This window comes from Orbicella franksi, chromosome 3 (genome assembly GCF_964199315.1).
Source record: "Orbicella franksi chromosome 3, jaOrbFran1.1, whole genome shotgun sequence".
NCBI lineage: Eukaryota > Metazoa > Cnidaria > Anthozoa > Scleractinia > Merulinidae > Orbicella > Orbicella franksi.
Window position 1 is genome coordinate 19646904 of NC_138147.1, and position 16834 is coordinate 19663737.

Sequence of the window (16834 nt, forward strand, 5' to 3'; positions counted from 1 at the left end):
TGAAAACAGCGCAAGGAGATGAATGGTTTCCAATTGTAATTGGATGGCTATGTTATTTTCTTGTCTCTGTTAGGTTCAGAACCGTGGGCCTGCTGAATTAGTCTTTTTAACCCCCAAAATACGTCATGATACCCAGTAAAATCATTAAATTAAATTGAGTTTTTTTTACGTGTTTCAAAATATGGGCTATTTTTTGCGATTGCGCTTTCCGTCAACCCTTTTAATTCTTGAGTTTTGGCACTGATTAAACTCTCGGGAGAACCCTCGAGAAACCTCAATTTGGATGAGGCCTCCTTTCAATTTTCAATGAGTCAGTTGTCTTACGTTTGACTGATAGTGACTAACATTACCATGATTAGCTAAGAGCCCTAATTCTATTCAGTACTAAATATTTCCTCATACAAGCCTTACAAATGAGATCGTTCCCCATTGTATAGTAATTGTTTGCTATAAACTAAAGAAAAGGAAATGTCAAGCTGTTCCTTTGCCCAAAAAAGGACAGAGAAATTGAAAAAAATAATAATTTTATAAAATAAAAAAACAATGTCAGTTCAAACTATGCATTCACTGCTCAGATTGCATGGCACTCCCGCTGAGTTTTTGTCTTGCCTTAAGCGCAGTATACATTAACACTAATTATAAACTTAGGTTCGATCCTTGCCTTCGCAATTTGTTAGTGTAGATGTTGAAATGAAAACTGGCGAGATTGCACGGCAAAAATGGTATGAACTGCGAGTGTTTGATGTATTATAAACACGAGAGATTTTGTTTTACCACACCGGCTTCCAAAGACCGTAAAGAGTAACAATACTTTTCACGGAAATGGGCTAAAACACTGCACATGTCTCGAATGTAAATACTAAAACTAAGTAAATACTAAAACTAAGGAGAAAGCAAAGAACTAAAATCGTTAAAATATATGCCAATTAAGATACGATATCGAAACACAAATTCCAAACATTAATACACGATTTCCTTTGTTTTCAACTTGATGAATTATTAACAAGTTTGAGAAAGCTATTCCCAAACAAGAGAAAACCGCTGGAACACAAGGCAAAAGGCTCGATGCTTTTATTGTTTAGGAGTTTTACAAAATGAAGCACATGTTTTTGACAATGTTTTTCCGCGTAAAATATTTTCTTTTCACCTGAACAACCAAATAGTGTTTGAATTTTTTTAATAGCACGTTTTTACTGTTTATCACAACTTACACTTGTAGTGATTGATTAAAATTATCTTCCTTCAATCATGCAACTTTGTAAGAATAAAACGGTCCAAGCCCTAACGTACAGAGTACTTTGGAGTATCCAAACACGCGTGTTTTTATCTATTAACGTCGTCAAAGTTAACGAAGTTGGGATCCTGTAAATAAAACCATTGATATAAAGGTGTATATAGGTAATCAAGTATGTAGGTAAGTGGTTTAAGCATCGACATTTGAACTTGCTTTTTTCCAATGCAGTGTAATACTGGCAAAAATTGTTCATCTACAAAAGACGCAATGCAATATTTCTATCATATTTTATCTGTTCTTGGCAACATCAAAGCTAGTGAGTTTGGGAACCAGTTATCAAAACATTGATATAAAGGACATAAAGGTGTATATGGGTAGTCAAGTTAATAAGTTAAAGTTGTCAAAGTATTTCTAAGTTATCTCTACCCCATCTGAACTAGCTTTTATCCAACGCAGGGTAATACTGACAACAATTATCGATCTACAAAAGATAAAATCCATTATAATATTTCAAAATTTGTAGAAATGTCCTAGCCTGTGTCTGTGTAGGGAGGCGCGTTTGCAAGAAAAATAAAACCCCGACACTTGAGCTTAATTCTTCTTCTAAAATTTACAATCAGCTGCACCAATAAATGCTACTTAAAGAACTTACCTTCGAAGTTACTACTCTGAACTAGAATAGGAGCTTATGTCTCCACTAGCTACGACCAATACCGCAAACTTAAATAAAATGCATCCCACGCGCCGAACAACGCATTCCTTTCAAGGAACTTTGTTACTTCTATTACAGAAAAGGTTTAACATATCAATTATTTTGTTATTCATTTCAGTCTCAAGAGAATAACAATAAATTCAGCAAGCGTTGCAATTTATGTGCAGGTCAAATGCAGCATTTTGTAGGGTAAAACAGTTTGAGAAATGTCAATGCCAGCGGAAAACGTCATAACGCTACGCTAACACCGTTTCGTTTGAATTTATTGGGCTTTCGCAAGTTTATAGGTTGAACTGTGTACAAACCTTGACAAAAGAGCAAATGTGAGTTGAATCAGATTAAGTCATTACCGCCATGATAGCTCAAGTGAACGGAAACGACCGTTGTTCAGTGATCAGTTTTAAACAGAACTTTGCTTGATGTACCTTATGTTCACATCGGTCAAAACCGCTCGCTTTGTTAATATAATGTGTTACAGCTGGTTTAGTCGTTATTAACTCACTATGAACAACAAACGACATGTTACTATTTTGCACGCGATCATTGACTCGGGTGGAACTTGACAATTTCCTTTCCTTGAAAAATTGTTAAATTAAAAACTTCCTAATTTCCTGTAAATTTTGTGGACTGATTGACGCGTTTTAGACATTCTAGCGGAGTTAACATCTATTTAGTCATTTCATTACGTTGCGAATAACAGTTCACTAGGCACAATGTCACTATTATTAGGAGACCATTTTAGTGGTAGGGCTAAAAAATCTGGCCAATACAAGTAAACGTTAAGGTCAGTGTTTCGCCATTTATTTTGCATTTGCGCGCCATCCCAGCAATAAAAGTGGTTGGGCTATAGCCCTACCAGCCCCTCTCTCTCCGTGTTCCCTGATTAAAATTATTTCAGCTGGCAAGAAAACTTGTAAACCAACAAGTTGGATAACATAAATTCGAGATGCAGCCTATATTACAAGGACTATAAGGAAATGGGGCGAAAAGCTGCACGTACCAATCATATGATGTAAATTGCACACCTACCACCCAAAGAGTCTTAACGTGTCCAAATAATTCTCGACATTATAAGTAGGCAATAAAATATCTTAAATTAAGGTCTCACAGAACCCTCGAGAATATGTTCATGCAAAATTGTGGCGTTTCACCTTCTGAAACGTTTAAGGAACGCAGAATTAACCTAACAGAAATATTGATTGTAATGATGATTGTTATTGTCAGGTGATAAAGATTGGCTCATGTACATCATCACTACCATGTTAAAGACCGATCGTTTTTTATGGTGATCATCTGGTCACGCCACAATCATCGGTGTAAATTGTTATTTTATGTCTACGCTTTCAGCTCAAGAAGTTTAATACCTAGAGTAAAAGGTGACTTATGTTGCGTCGTGACTAAAGCCACTTGGAGGTCATTAAAGGTCACTGAGGAAAAACTAAACATACATAGAAACATTGAATGTCCTTATCATCCAGTTTAGATTGGTGATTTAAAATAGGTTGCTTCTGTCATGGTAAAATCTACCGAACTACTTATGAAGATCAAATCCAAAGTTTTCGCCGCGGAAAAGCTAGGTTCAGTTACAAACAATGCCTTGTGTTAGGTCGAGTCAGTTCCGTGCATCACATACCTCCTGATAAGATTCACTGGGGATAGAGGGATCTCTCTATAAAAATCGCTCAACACAGTAAACGTCTGCATTAACAATCACCTACGAGCCTCAGTTTTCCCAAAACAAAAAGAGAAAATTGTCCACTGAAATTTCGCACTTGATTTCTTAAGCAGTAAAGAGGTCTGACAATAACTTAGAGAGGTAATAAAAGGGTATTTGAATCCACGTCGAATACATTCATCATATTTATTACCCCGCCCCAACTCTTCACATGGGCGAAATTTATCGCCCATAGTGACGTCAGCACAGCCATTTCCTTTTCATGGATGATTGGACTGTTTCTATTTACATGTTTGTATTTGCCTTCTATTACGTTTACGACAAAGAAGATATTGTTCGATTTCGTTAATGGTACAGATCACTACAGCTCAACGTTCAGTGTCGGTACATAGCTATCTTCATACTATCAAAACGATGCTGGTTTAGACATTGCTTCTCAGTGCTATCCTAACGGCGGTCGATTATTTGATTTATCGGACTGCACGCTCTACTCAAAACCAAGGTGAGCTTGTAACTTTCCTTAGGATCTGTATTTGCTCGCAGAAATCCTTTTGACAGATTCTGTTCAAAGGAGTGTCATATATTTGAATTTGAGATACCCCAGTACCATATTATACGAATAACCATAGCGAGAGTCGCAACGAGTCCATATGGATGGCTTGCGTGACGGCTTTACCCTCAACTTTGAATGGTAGCACTGTGTTTTAATGATCTACGTTTTGCATATTTGAACCCTTTTAGTTCAGTTTCTACAAATACTGCCTTCTTCGGTACAAAACATCTACTTTATATTTGAAGGTTATTACACTGGGTGGCTTATTTTTCAAAACCCAGCAAGGAATCAATAACATTTGCCTATATACACCATTTTCCCACGTGAAATGTCATAGACCTGCGTCTTACATCTTTGAATTTACTGTATTTGCATACTTTTTACCTTGATTTGTATTGCATTTTCGCCAACGTTTTGAATCTACGATACCATGGTTTAAGGGTGACATTGCCTTGCCGTTAATTTTTAGCTCATATAATTAAATTTCTTTCAAAGGAGTTCTCATTTATCGAATCACCGTCATACATTTTTAGAGGCTTGTCTAGATTGGTCATAGTTAAAACACTCGAGGCTAGTTCTTGTTCGACATAGACGTGCACAGAAGCACAATTAAATACTGCTTCACTACTTCAAACAAACTGAAAGAAGTACATCAAATGGCTTGAAAAGATAGCAAGTTGACAGCATCTGCCAATTTGTTTATCATTCAGATAATTTGTTATTCAGTAGTTCACACCAACACTTTATTTAGTGTTTTAAATAAAAATCAATGAATTGGTCCATGATAGCCGAGCAGAGTTCCGTGAATAGAAGACCTCCTGTGGTATATAAAAAAAACATCATAGGCTGAAACCATCATAAAAATGGTATTATATAATTTTGTATTCGGCATCTAATTTGTAAGTGTCTAAATAGTCATGTGACTGAAGGATCATTATCATGTTTTAATTAAACTTCGTGTTGCCAAAGTGATATGGTTCGCTTTGAACAACGTATCCTTCACCGCTTTGCAAGACAACAAAAATGTCCATTTTTAGTTTTAACTTAAGGGAATTTTTCCAGCTATTCATCTGAAGATCTCGCTACCCTCGCGCCACTGATGACTTCTAAGGTAAGTTCATTACCGTACATTTGCGATTTATTAGGATCAAACGTTAATCACGAAACTCAATTGAAAACGTTTTTCTGTATTGAAAGCGTTGGATCTTCATCTAAACACAAGCTTTATTCAATGAACGTTGTGACAAGCATTTGAATCATAGTAAATTTTATCTTTTTCGAAGCCTTCTTGTTTTTGTATGTGTCCAGTCGTGGTGTAAAGGTCATGACGCTATCAACTCGAGAATAATCAGTTATAAAAGGGTACAATATGTACAGTAAAAAGCCTCTGGAAATATATGTACATTTTGAGTCAATATGATATACTGTTTTGTCCGTCGGTTAATTATTCCATTTTCTAGTACAAGGGAAAAGACTCTTTGCTTTATTTTTTACTTTTTTTTCTAAAGACTTAACGTTCCTTTGTAGACTATATAAAAGGCATTATACGTATTAAATACTGAGTGAAGTTTGTGAATCAGGAAAGACTGCTGTTTGTGAATAACATTATCATGGACTAAGTAATTCCATGAACCTTAGTTCAAGAACATATTAGAAGGCCTAAGATATTCATAGACACATACTAACCTGGATTCAAGCACGCGCTAGATTGAAGAGAACTATAGGTGGGATATTAAATCTAAGACTTGACCATTTAGTCCATATAAAGTCAATTCCTAAGAACAAACCACACGCTCAAACTACACTGTATTGACAGTGTCTGCGTTGTCCCAAAATCTCCACGCTCTCGGACCTCTCGCGGACGAAGACATCACGGCATTTAGCTGGAAGTTGCAAAACAAGAAACAACCGCAATCGCAAGTTATAAACTAAAGCACAGGAGTGCATATAAACGCTGAAAGAGCAAACGCGAACAGACATTGCAATTTTAATGATTTTTCTTCCAGCCAACGCTCCCCAGAGATTACGGAAACTTAAAGCCTGACCTTGTCAAAGAAAACAATTCTGTTAAATTCTAATTTAAACAAAAGAATTTTTAAATTAGAGCGTATCTTTGCCGCAGTAAAATATCGACTAAATTCGTGGCATAAAAACACGGGTTTGACATGTTTTTATTGACTTGAACGGCTAATTAACAATTGTGTGATGTACCAAGAAGGAAATATCACGAAACAGAAAGTATAAATCACCAAACTCAATTCTTAATAGGACTATCGACGAAACCAAATCGGATCTGTTAAAAGCCTCTTCAAAACTTTTGTATAAAGGATTTAAAACAAAGAAACAAACTCCTCCAACCGCCAAAAGGAAGTTGAAGGACAAATATCCAGAGGTTATAGAAGACTGGAAAAAAATTTATTCTTTACCATTCACTGTCACACTTGAAACAAAAATTAGAGAGTTCCAATATAAATTATTAAACGATATAATTTTCACAAATGAGAGGTTATTCCGTTTTAAAATGATTGAATCACCAATGTGCACCTTTTGTTTGAAAGAGGTCGAGTCCCTCGAACATTTGCTCTTTTATTGTGATACAACAAAAGACTTCTGGCGGGCTTTTTCTTCTTGGCTTTCAAACCAGAATGTATCTTTGGACACTTTGACATTTGAAAATATATTGTTTGGAGTGTTCAACAACAACGAAGACTTTATTATCCTGAATCACTTGATACTGCTAGGAAAGTTTTTTATTTATAAATGTAAATTAAATAAAATTAAACCAACATTAACAATATTTTTAGCAAAGACAAAAACCGTTTATTACATTGAAAAAAAAATAGCTACCAAAAATAACCAACTTTATAAACATTACAAAAAGTGGGAAAAACTAATGCCATCTCTTAATAATAGTTGAGCTTAATTTGTAATTTCTCCTTCTCAGCATGTCACTAACTTACTTTCTTTTTTTTTTTTTTTTTTTTCTCTCTGTATTTGGGTAGCTGCACTATTGTAAACAACGCATTGTATATTCTTTAGGTATAATTAGGCTACGATTAGTAATTATAATTTGTTGTATGTAATCTATTGTAGTTATGACGTATTGTAAGTATTGTAACTAGTGTTATGTCTTGTGTTGTATTGTATGTATTATAACCCAAAATGTTGAAAAAAAATAAAAATTACAAAAAAAAAAAAAAAAAAATTCTTAATAGGACTATAACAGTCTGCTATAAAACTTATTCGACCGTCTGTTTATAATACTTCTAGCTTTCAAGTAAACATAGAACGACTTTTTAAAATAAGTATTTCGAATGACTTCGTTAGTTTCGGCGATTACAGCGAATAGAATAGCAGCTGCTAAAATACGACGTGAAAATGAGTGAGTGAAATACAATGGTAGTGCAAACAAAACGAAGAGGAAAGCAAGAAATTAACATGACAAAGTTGTTCGTTTAATAAAGAGGGTTTTCCGTCGAGGATTGTAAAACAGCCTTTGGAACATGAACCTTTCAGGTGTTAGCTGGTGTTAGGAGTCGGGCAAATTCTTGTCATTTGCTAAATGTTTACCCACAGGTGTAGCAAGGTGTCGGTTTCCTTCGCCAACATGACAGGCGTTACAACCTGCGCGGAACAATTTGCAAGCTACACGAGGGCATATAATGCATGGTAGGACACATTTAGCCGCTATCCCTTTCACCCCTTAAATGCTAACCGGAAGCAGACAGCAGTAAATAAATGCTAACCGCAAGCAAACACATTATATAAATGCTAACGCAAGCAAACGGCAGTGAATAAAAGCAAACTATATAAGTGTCCTACCATGAATTATATTCCTACACGAGCTCGAAATGTTTTGAGTATCGCATCTTTCCCACACACCATTGCTCACGAGAGTTGTTCAACGTAGAACTGATAACAAGTTTAACCTAGCGCACTTCCGCTAGAACTAAGGTACTGAGTTGGTTGATTGTTGCCCCAACAAAATCAAGATCTTGTTCGGATTTTAAAATTTTAGAAATTTGGCAACTTTGTTACTTCTTGTAATACTTTGCGAGTACACAGTAGGGGGAGCGAGATGAAAATCGGCTTTCATTCTTGTAAGAAGGAAGAAGAAAACTGAAATTGGCCCTTTAGTTACCAGCTGAATCCGCTCTGGTTCATCTTTTCTAACATTTGAACTGGTTTCTCAACAGAGATTCGCAGCAGTAGTCTGTACATGGTAGACGATCGCGGAAGTCAATGAAAATTAAGTTCCATGGAGGGAAAAACGAGTGACTTTGCAATGGCAAAATTTGAAGAGGAACAAAAACCACCCAAGCCAAATAACAAAAACCAGACCTCAGCTGAGATGTGGCGGGAGTTTGTGGATAACACGACATTGCATGGGATTCGTTATGTCTTCATGAGGCGCCATGTTCTCATTCGTCTTCTCTGGCTTTTGTTATTGCTTTCCTCAGGTGGTTACTATGTATTTACAGTTTACAGAGCTTTTAACAAATACTACAGTCGTCCAATAAGCACTGTATTAAGCAGGAAAAATCTCAAAGAAATGGACTTTCCAGCTGTTACGATCTGCCAACTCAACCTTTTTGCTAGAAGCAAAATTCTCATGACTGATGACAACCCACAATTTGCATCCAGCGGTTTAAACCTCAGCTCATGCGCCGTGACCTCAGAGGTTCGAGGTCATCGGCCATGTGGGTTGTCACTGCTTTGCTGCTGTGCGCCCATTTCTGAAGAAAAGGCTCTTGTTTTACCAAACTGCACAAGACAATATCGACAAGATCTCTTAGCTGTCATGCAGACATCAGGTCATCAGCCCAATATCGAAGAATTGTATCAGTACTACAGCCAGAACATAAGTGAATTCGCTAGAACCTGGTGCACGTTTGGCTGGCAAGAGACGGAATGTTCAGCAAAAGACTTCGTTCCCGTGGTAACTCCATGGGGGATGTGTTATACCTTTAACTCAGGTATTGATGGTAAGGTAAAATCAGTGAATACCGCTGGGGTTTCCTCCGGTTTGACTCTGATTCTCGACACACAGACATATGAGTATACTCAAGGAAAGTTTTCTGAAGGATTTAAGGTGTTGATTCATGGACAAGGTGAATATTTCGATGAATGGGAAGGAATCAATGTAGGACCAGGACAGCACGCCTTTATTGCTCTCTCACAGAAAAGGGTATGTTTGCAATCCTTTGTTATTTATAACAGTTATTGACCAATCATAGCAAGAGTTTAGCAATGCGAATAGAGTGACCTGTAAAAGTTGTTTGTCATGCCCTGAATTCGGTTCCAATTTCTTTGCTCTAGGGCCTAAAATCACTTCTGTCGCTGTCTTTTGTGGTTGGTTTCGGAATAATTTCAATCTCTTGGTAAAACGTTATTTTGGGGTCTGTGTTTACTTTGTTTACTCCATGCACGGTTAAAAATTACTTTTGTCTGTGCATATTTAAATTTGTAGTAAGACGCTAGATCGTATTTGTTCTGGATTTGTGACTTATTTTCACGCAGGTTTCAAAATTATTTTGGTCGTCATTATTCTTAATGGTTGACTTAACTTGTTTTTGTACAGTTTGAGAATTTGGAAAAGCCATACGCCACCAACTGCACGAGAAAAACGTTGAAAACCTTTTCTACTTACACACCAGAAGGATGCCTCCATGAATGTGGAGCAGAAGAAACTATAAACAAGTGTAAATGTCGAATCGCGGGCTATAAAGGTAATGTATATGTGAGACATGTAGTAATGTTGAGTCTAGTCCACTGAAAAATTAACACCATATGGAATCTCCCTCAAAAACATTTATATATCGAATATCGCTGCATACAAAAGGCTACGAAAAGTAACCCGCTTCCGTAACTGTTTAGCAGAACTAGGCTGTTGCAAATGGTTGTTAGTTTATTTTAGTTTTTATTCGTTTTTCTTTTTGAGGTTCTCCCGAGATTCGCACCTGCACATCACCCGAAGACGAGACCTGCAATTACGAGATAGACGGTGAGCAACAACTGCGATTACATGTCGAGGAAAAGGTTGTTGCTATTCATCGTGGTAGATGCAATAATAAAGTGTATTATCGTTTGTCTCACGATGTAGCAGCAGGCGACAAGGTCGACTGATTGCACGGTATCATTTATATCACAAAGGTCGGCTGTGATTGGTGCATTTCGATCCTCCTATTGTTCCATTGTTCCGGCGAGTAGCTGTTCCCTCAGTGGTCCGCTGTCGTACCGTTCTCCTGTTGTTGTGTATTTTGGCCGGTCTCGTGGGTCTCACCCACGAGACCGACCACTATCCTATCTGGAATGAGGTCAAGTTTATTGATCGAGATCCTCACTCGTACACACGTAGGGTCAAGGAAGGTATTCACATGAGACTTCACCCTAATAACATCAACAGGGATAGTGGAATTGAAATTCCACTAAAACAGCAGACCACTGAGGGAACAGCTAATCGCCGGAACAATGGAACAATAGGAGGATCGAAATGCACCAATCATAGCCGACCTTTGTGATATAAATGATACCGTGCAATCAGTCGACCTTATCGCCTGAAGAAGACTAGCAGTAAGCAGTCGAAAAGTCGCGATCTACATCTCAAGAAACAATGATTTTTCAACGTGCATGTTCTGATAACGAGACGAATCAGGCTATTCTCTATTTCAAGAAAATTTCTTGCTTCATAGGCCTGGGCAAGTCCGCAAAGCATCGTAGTGCTTCTTGTGAACTTAAAAACGCGTTTTTCTACCAGTGTTGAAATGGGAAATTGCTGAGAAATTCAAGAAAGTCTGCACTTGTAAAGTCTGAACAATGAAATAGTCAAGACAGATTTGAAGCAATTAATTCAAAAGTTTGCCTTTCCGAATATTCCCTTGAGAAATAAGCAAGATGAAATGCGTGTGATCTCTAGATGGATATACTAGTGATGATGTCTTTTTCTGCGCAGCATCTTTAGACGAGGACATCTGTGATTGCCAAGTTCCCTGTGCTCAGACTAGGTACAATACTGAAGTATCTTATTCAAGGTTCCCCGACACTGGCACCGCTAATGCACTTATACTGGATGGCTACTATGACAACGAGCAGTACCAAAGGTAGTGTGATTTGTCCTCGATGTATGTCAATCCTGTTTGTGTAACTTTTATAGAGAAGTAAGTCATAGATGAAAGGTCCGCATACTATACTCAGCGGAGCATGATACGACGTTGAGTTATTTCAGTCAATTTTCAATTTCATTTGATTTTCATCCTTATAAAATTATCAAAGATAGTGGTCGGTATTTACTAAATTAATAACGTGGTTTAAACTACCTTTTCCAAAATAAGGCCCATAACATATGATAAATATCGCACATTTTGTTATTCATTCATTATTCTCACTTCTCAGGGATAATCTGGTGCTGTTACAAGTGGGATTCAAGTCACTGAGTTATGAGATGCAAAAACAGGAACCAGCTTACGATAGCAACTCCTTGTTTGGTAAGAAACGTTATTTTGTGCAAGATTATAGTACAGACAGATTTTTACAACACCACCCTCTCGTTAACGCTATCTGTTTCCTATACACTTTCTAATTCAACTAAATGCGGAATGACAAATGACTGATTTGTAAGTATAGCGCTTTTTGTAAGTGATTGTTAAACGATTGAATGATGTACAAATGGCTTGCTACTGAAACCTATGACAAACAAACAAAAAACTGACTTCTTTTTAGGTCTTTACACATCCAGAGCACGTGATTAACCATGCTGATCTTTCACACCCTTACGTAATTCTGTTAAAGTTGATATTATCTTTAAAGGTTTTTGTTTTCTTTCCTTCTGTAGGTGAGATCGGAGGTAACATGGGATTGTTTCTGGGATGCAGCCTTCTGACCATTTGTGAATTTTTCGACTTTCTCGTCAGTTTCCTAGCCTCAAGAAACCGTCAAACTACTCATCCAGTATGACTTCACGCACCCAGAACACCGAAAAGGGCTCTGGTTTAAATTGCAACAGTCAGGTTCTTTAAGCGAATAAAGGACAAAGTGAAGCATTTATTACTCAGGATTATACCATTGCTCAGTTTATGAATTCATTACAGTTCATTACGTTTTTATAAAAGAGAACAACCTTTGATATATGAAACTAACGTTACATAACGCGTATTTAACAATTCGCTTTACATCTGTAAGTCGTTTATTTCACTAGTTTCTATTATTTTAGTTCGAAGTTGTAATCCAGTTGTTACGTAATAAGAAAAGTTGCAGACGGTTTCATCTGTTTAATACAATTTAAATATTCTCCTATTTTATAGATCGATGTTTTGGAAGACTTCAGTTTCCTCCAACTTAATTGCTAGCCTGAATTTGAGTTCTTTACAACATTTCTAGAATATTCACTTTATTTAGTTTGTTGTACGGCTTGTTCTTTGTCCCTACATACATTGCAAAGCTATTTTGCTCTTTACTCCCTCTCATACTGTCATTATATTATTTCTCAACGAATCACATTTAATCATTTAACTCGGATTACAATAGAGTACAATATAGATAGATAATCACATAACGAAACTTGCGTATGTAAGGCTAGCCATTGTAAAATTCTCACACTTTTTATAATCACATTAAAAATAAAAAAAGATTTATTAATGAGTGTGTGGATAGCATGTACGGACAGCAGATCGCACAAATGGAGTAAGAATAAAGTGTTGCTTGGCATTTCTTTGCATTGTATTGTACCAAATACCAATACCATTGCAAAAAAAATATATGGTAACATCAAGGGGTTGTTTCACTGCTTTTTAAAGGGACACTGTCACGATATATTTGCTTAAAACTGTCATAAATTTACCTAAATTTATGTAACAAGAACTTGATTAGCTCTAACTAAATGATGAAAAGAAATTTCTTGAAGAAAGTACACACTGCAGCAACATTTTTGCAAAATTTCAACGATTTTCGAGCCAAGCTTGAACTTTTGAAAAACTGCCATCCTGACACTTTTTCAAAAATCCATATCGCAATCCGTTTCCATCCTCGCCATCGTTAGTCATCCTCACTTCCTAATGGGTTTTAATCATTTGTCGAGCACTGCTCTGCAAAATAAAACCATCATTGCTCAGCTTCCATTCATCGACATATGTTTTTGAGACTTCCGAAATCATGCTAAAAGTGGTGACAGTGTCCCTTTAATCACAGATGTCATTCAGAGGGTTAAATTATCGGATATGGCCGATTTGCTGTTTTTAACTAACCTGGCAAAGTTCGTTCTTGTCTTTGTAACCTAGCAGACTCCATGACTCTATTAGCCGGCGAGCCCACGGAGATCTACTGATGCACGAGTATGAAATGGCTCCTGGCTAAATTGACACGTACGGCGTATACAAAGAGCATTGAGACTTCCCATGTGATGTAAAATGCGTTTTTAAGAACCTACTTATTATTATTATTATTATTATTATTATTATTATTATTATTATTATTATTATCATTATTATTAGCCTCAAAAGAGAAAGGAAATTGAGGCAATTAATATATCGCCAAACTGATAAGAAACGGCAGATCTAGGGGCAGATCTTTGTTTAAAACTGAAGAGGGCATTGAGATTGTAATTCATCATTACATGACCATCTCGGTGTGCAAACTGCTTCTATCCTTGTAGAACATTTACCTTGTATAACGGCCCTCTGCCACGACAGCATTTGGGAAGCAGCACAGCTAGTAAACAGAAACCTTAAAAAGTGCGGAACAGTCTATCACATCCATTGCGAACAATGTGACCAAGAAAATGTTGGCGAAACCTCTTGTTTATTAGAAGCTTGAGTAGAGGACCATCTTTCGAGGAATTAGTCGGCTGTTCATGATGAACATTGCCAGCTTACGGAACATCCAGTGGATTCTAGCGAGCCAAAAGTTCTGCCACGGAAAGCAACACGTTCAAACGTCGCATAAGGGAGGCAATCGAGATCCGATTACGAAAGCCCTCTTTGAGCAGAGACAATGGTTTCGAATTACCCAACATCTGTGACACCATTTTAGCTCCCTCGAGACAATACTGAACATCATATAACCCTTCTTAACATTCAAATTTTTATTGTGGCTGACGAAGTTCGGAGGAACCGAACTAAATATCCTACTTTTTAATAAGATTTTTAATTGCGCTCTCAGTGCAGAGTGTTTTTTTTTATATATTCTAACACTGATTTTGAACAGAGTTATCAGACTCGACGTTCATGCACGATTGTTGCTATGGAGGCAACAAGTTATGTCTCAAATAGCGGTGTAGTGGGAAGAGCTTTTAAACTCTGACTGTTTTGCAAACAGTTTACTTTGAATTCATGTGTAAGCGAAGAATAAATGCTAAATTAAAAGCCCCGAGAATGTTACGTCTTGAGCTTTGCCAATGACTGGTAATCGAATCACCATGGTTTAGCTCCCCTCACTAGGAACATAAAAAGTTAGTTTTATATGTTAACTTTGCTTTGCTTTCCAAAGCTTGTCATCTCAACGAATTGAAAGGTTTGTGGACAAGAGTGATTTCGTGTGATTTAAATGCTCTTGGTAGGCGCTCCGAAGTGCCCTTGATGTATGGCACTGGAGCATACTCAGTATTAGTCTAGCAATGGTTTTGTGAAATAACAGTGAGATGTTATGTTTTCATTCCAATTTGTAGGATAGATATATCGTAATATTTCCAGTCCTCCTCGTGGCACAGGAATATCCACCCTTCCGAAGCGAACTTTGGGGAGAGCAGGTGCCAAAAACGACGACGGGAAAGAATGATATTTTTTGTAATTTATGAAAAACAACCAAGACCACAACCCTGTACGCTGAACTATGCCATTGCAGTTATAAAAGGTATAAACTTTGACCACAAGATCTTTGAACGGGTTCCTACGAAAATTCATTGAACCTTTGATAAACAAACGTTCTTTGTTGCCCGAAACAATGAAACCTGCAGATTTAAATGGTGCTAAAAATTTACGCCACGTTTTATCAGTAAAAGCTCGGTTTGCGAGAATACCAATGTCAACAGAGTTTCCGCTCATTAAAGGATATTTTAAACGGCGCATCTCCCAAAGCGTTCCGTAAAAGAGCCAATGAACAATGTGCATTTCATCTAAAATTTGAGACACTTGGTTTGTGATGTTCATCAGATGTCTCCTACCTGCAGAACCAACGCCACACTTTTCTTTACTTTCCCATGGCCGACTTTCGACGAAGAAAGTTGAGTTTAAATTTACATGAAGATACACCATAACAAGTAGTACAATACAGCCTAGTATGAGAAGTCGTCGCCAAGATCCAAAAAGCCTCCAACCCGTTTGTTTAACAAGTCGTGCGGCGTGTAGCAGGGGACATTTACCTGTTGCCATAACTAAAATTCTTCCTCTCATAACAAGGTCCTTTTGTTTACCAGAGATCCATAAACCATTGTATTGTACCATCGCTACTCAATTTAGGGCAGTGTTGTATGTATATTTGGGCAGGAAAAGTTAGAAGCTGAATTTCGGCAGCATGACAGGTCGCCTAGACCAGAGTGCACCGAGAGCACTAGGTCAAGCGCTTTCCTCGTTCCAGAGCCCTCTCTTAGATTAGGTATGTCCGGCGCTCTGATGAAATCTTTACATACAGGTTCCTTCGGTGGTCTAGTATTCGTTTTATTTCCCTGTTTATTCTGGTGAAACTGACCTGCATTTCCAGGTTGAGACTCGATTGAGACTGCCTTTCCACCGGCGGATGCGAAATCACTGACCAGAATGAAAATGGGTTACAGCGATGTCTGAAAAAAGAACTGAGAATAGTAATTTGCGATTACAGTTGAACTGACATTTGTATTATTATGAGTAGTTACTAATTAGCCACTGAATGGCTGATAATAACAGAAACGGCGCTAATAAAGAATCTCGCAAAATTCACATCAGCGCAAATTTTAGCTACTCAAGTAGGGTCCCTATACTGGACAGGGAGGTTATTTCGTCTTTTTTTTAGCTTTAAATAATTTGCACCACGATTGACGCTACAAACAAAGTAAGCTTTCATATATTTTCAATCTCTTTGCTTGGAAACGTTGAGCGATTCCAAAAAATATCTTGATTTTGGACTGGGCATACATTGGAATCCATAAGAGATCTTAGCGATTTTATGTTATGCTTTAAGCTCTGAAATTGTCATTTCCGAAAAAAAGATAAAATACATTTCCTGGTGAATCTGTGAATGCTTCTTTGTTCCTTTCGTCTATCTCAATCGATCTTAATCAGGTTTTATATTCACAATCTTTACTTCCGCTACCAGAAGGCTTTGCAAGCTTTTTACCACAAGAAACCTTTGCGCGTATGACATCATAACCAATCCTTACAGCGAAGGGGTCTGACGGTTTGTAAACCGGCATTCTTCAAATTCCTCTCCACGTTTTGTCCAACTCAATTTATTTGATTTGATTTCACAAAGACCATGCTGAATCGGGTATGGTTAGTTCCCTCTTAAATCGGTAAAAAGTAGTCGAATGAGTCAAATTAATTATTGAGGTATTACACTAAAATGGAGCGTGAAATAGCTTGTGCGCAAGCGCGCATTCCAGTAAAAGTTTTAAAAAACGCTTTAGCATTCTGTAGTTGTAAATATGTTTTATTCATAATTTTATCGTAAATATACACCAACGGGCTTGACGGGAGC

General features: G+C 37.2%; 2 protein-coding genes across 3 annotated transcripts; one reads left to right on the forward strand and one right to left on the reverse strand.

The window, feature by feature from the left end:
- The first annotated feature begins 3442 nt into the window (after positions 1-3442).
- Positions 3443-14389, forward strand: LOC145481657 (acid-sensing ion channel 4-A-like). Of its 2 annotated transcripts, none has more exons than XM_081460183.1 (7): positions 3443-4123; positions 8371-9362; positions 9756-9903; positions 10116-10178; positions 11127-11274; positions 11567-11658; positions 12006-14389. In XM_081460183.1, exons 2-7 carry the CDS (start codon positions 8433-8435, stop codon positions 12125-12127), a joined length of 1503 nt encoding a protein of 500 aa, XP_081316309.1. In that variant the 5' UTR covers positions 3443-4123; positions 8371-8432; the 3' UTR covers positions 12128-14389. The 2 variants fall into 2 exon arrangements, with proteins under 2 accessions (XP_081316309.1, XP_081316310.1); XM_081460184.1 differs by lacking the exon at positions 3443-4123 and adding an exon at positions 4978-5285.
- Positions 14390-14392: 3 nt separating this feature from the next.
- LOC145481658 (uncharacterized) lies at positions 14393-16183 on the reverse strand. Its single transcript, XM_081460185.1, has one exon. It carries the CDS (start codon positions 15604-15606, stop codon positions 14770-14772), a length of 837 nt encoding a protein of 278 aa, XP_081316311.1. The 5' UTR covers positions 15607-16183; the 3' UTR covers positions 14393-14769.
- Between the last annotated feature and the right edge of the window lie 651 nt (positions 16184-16834).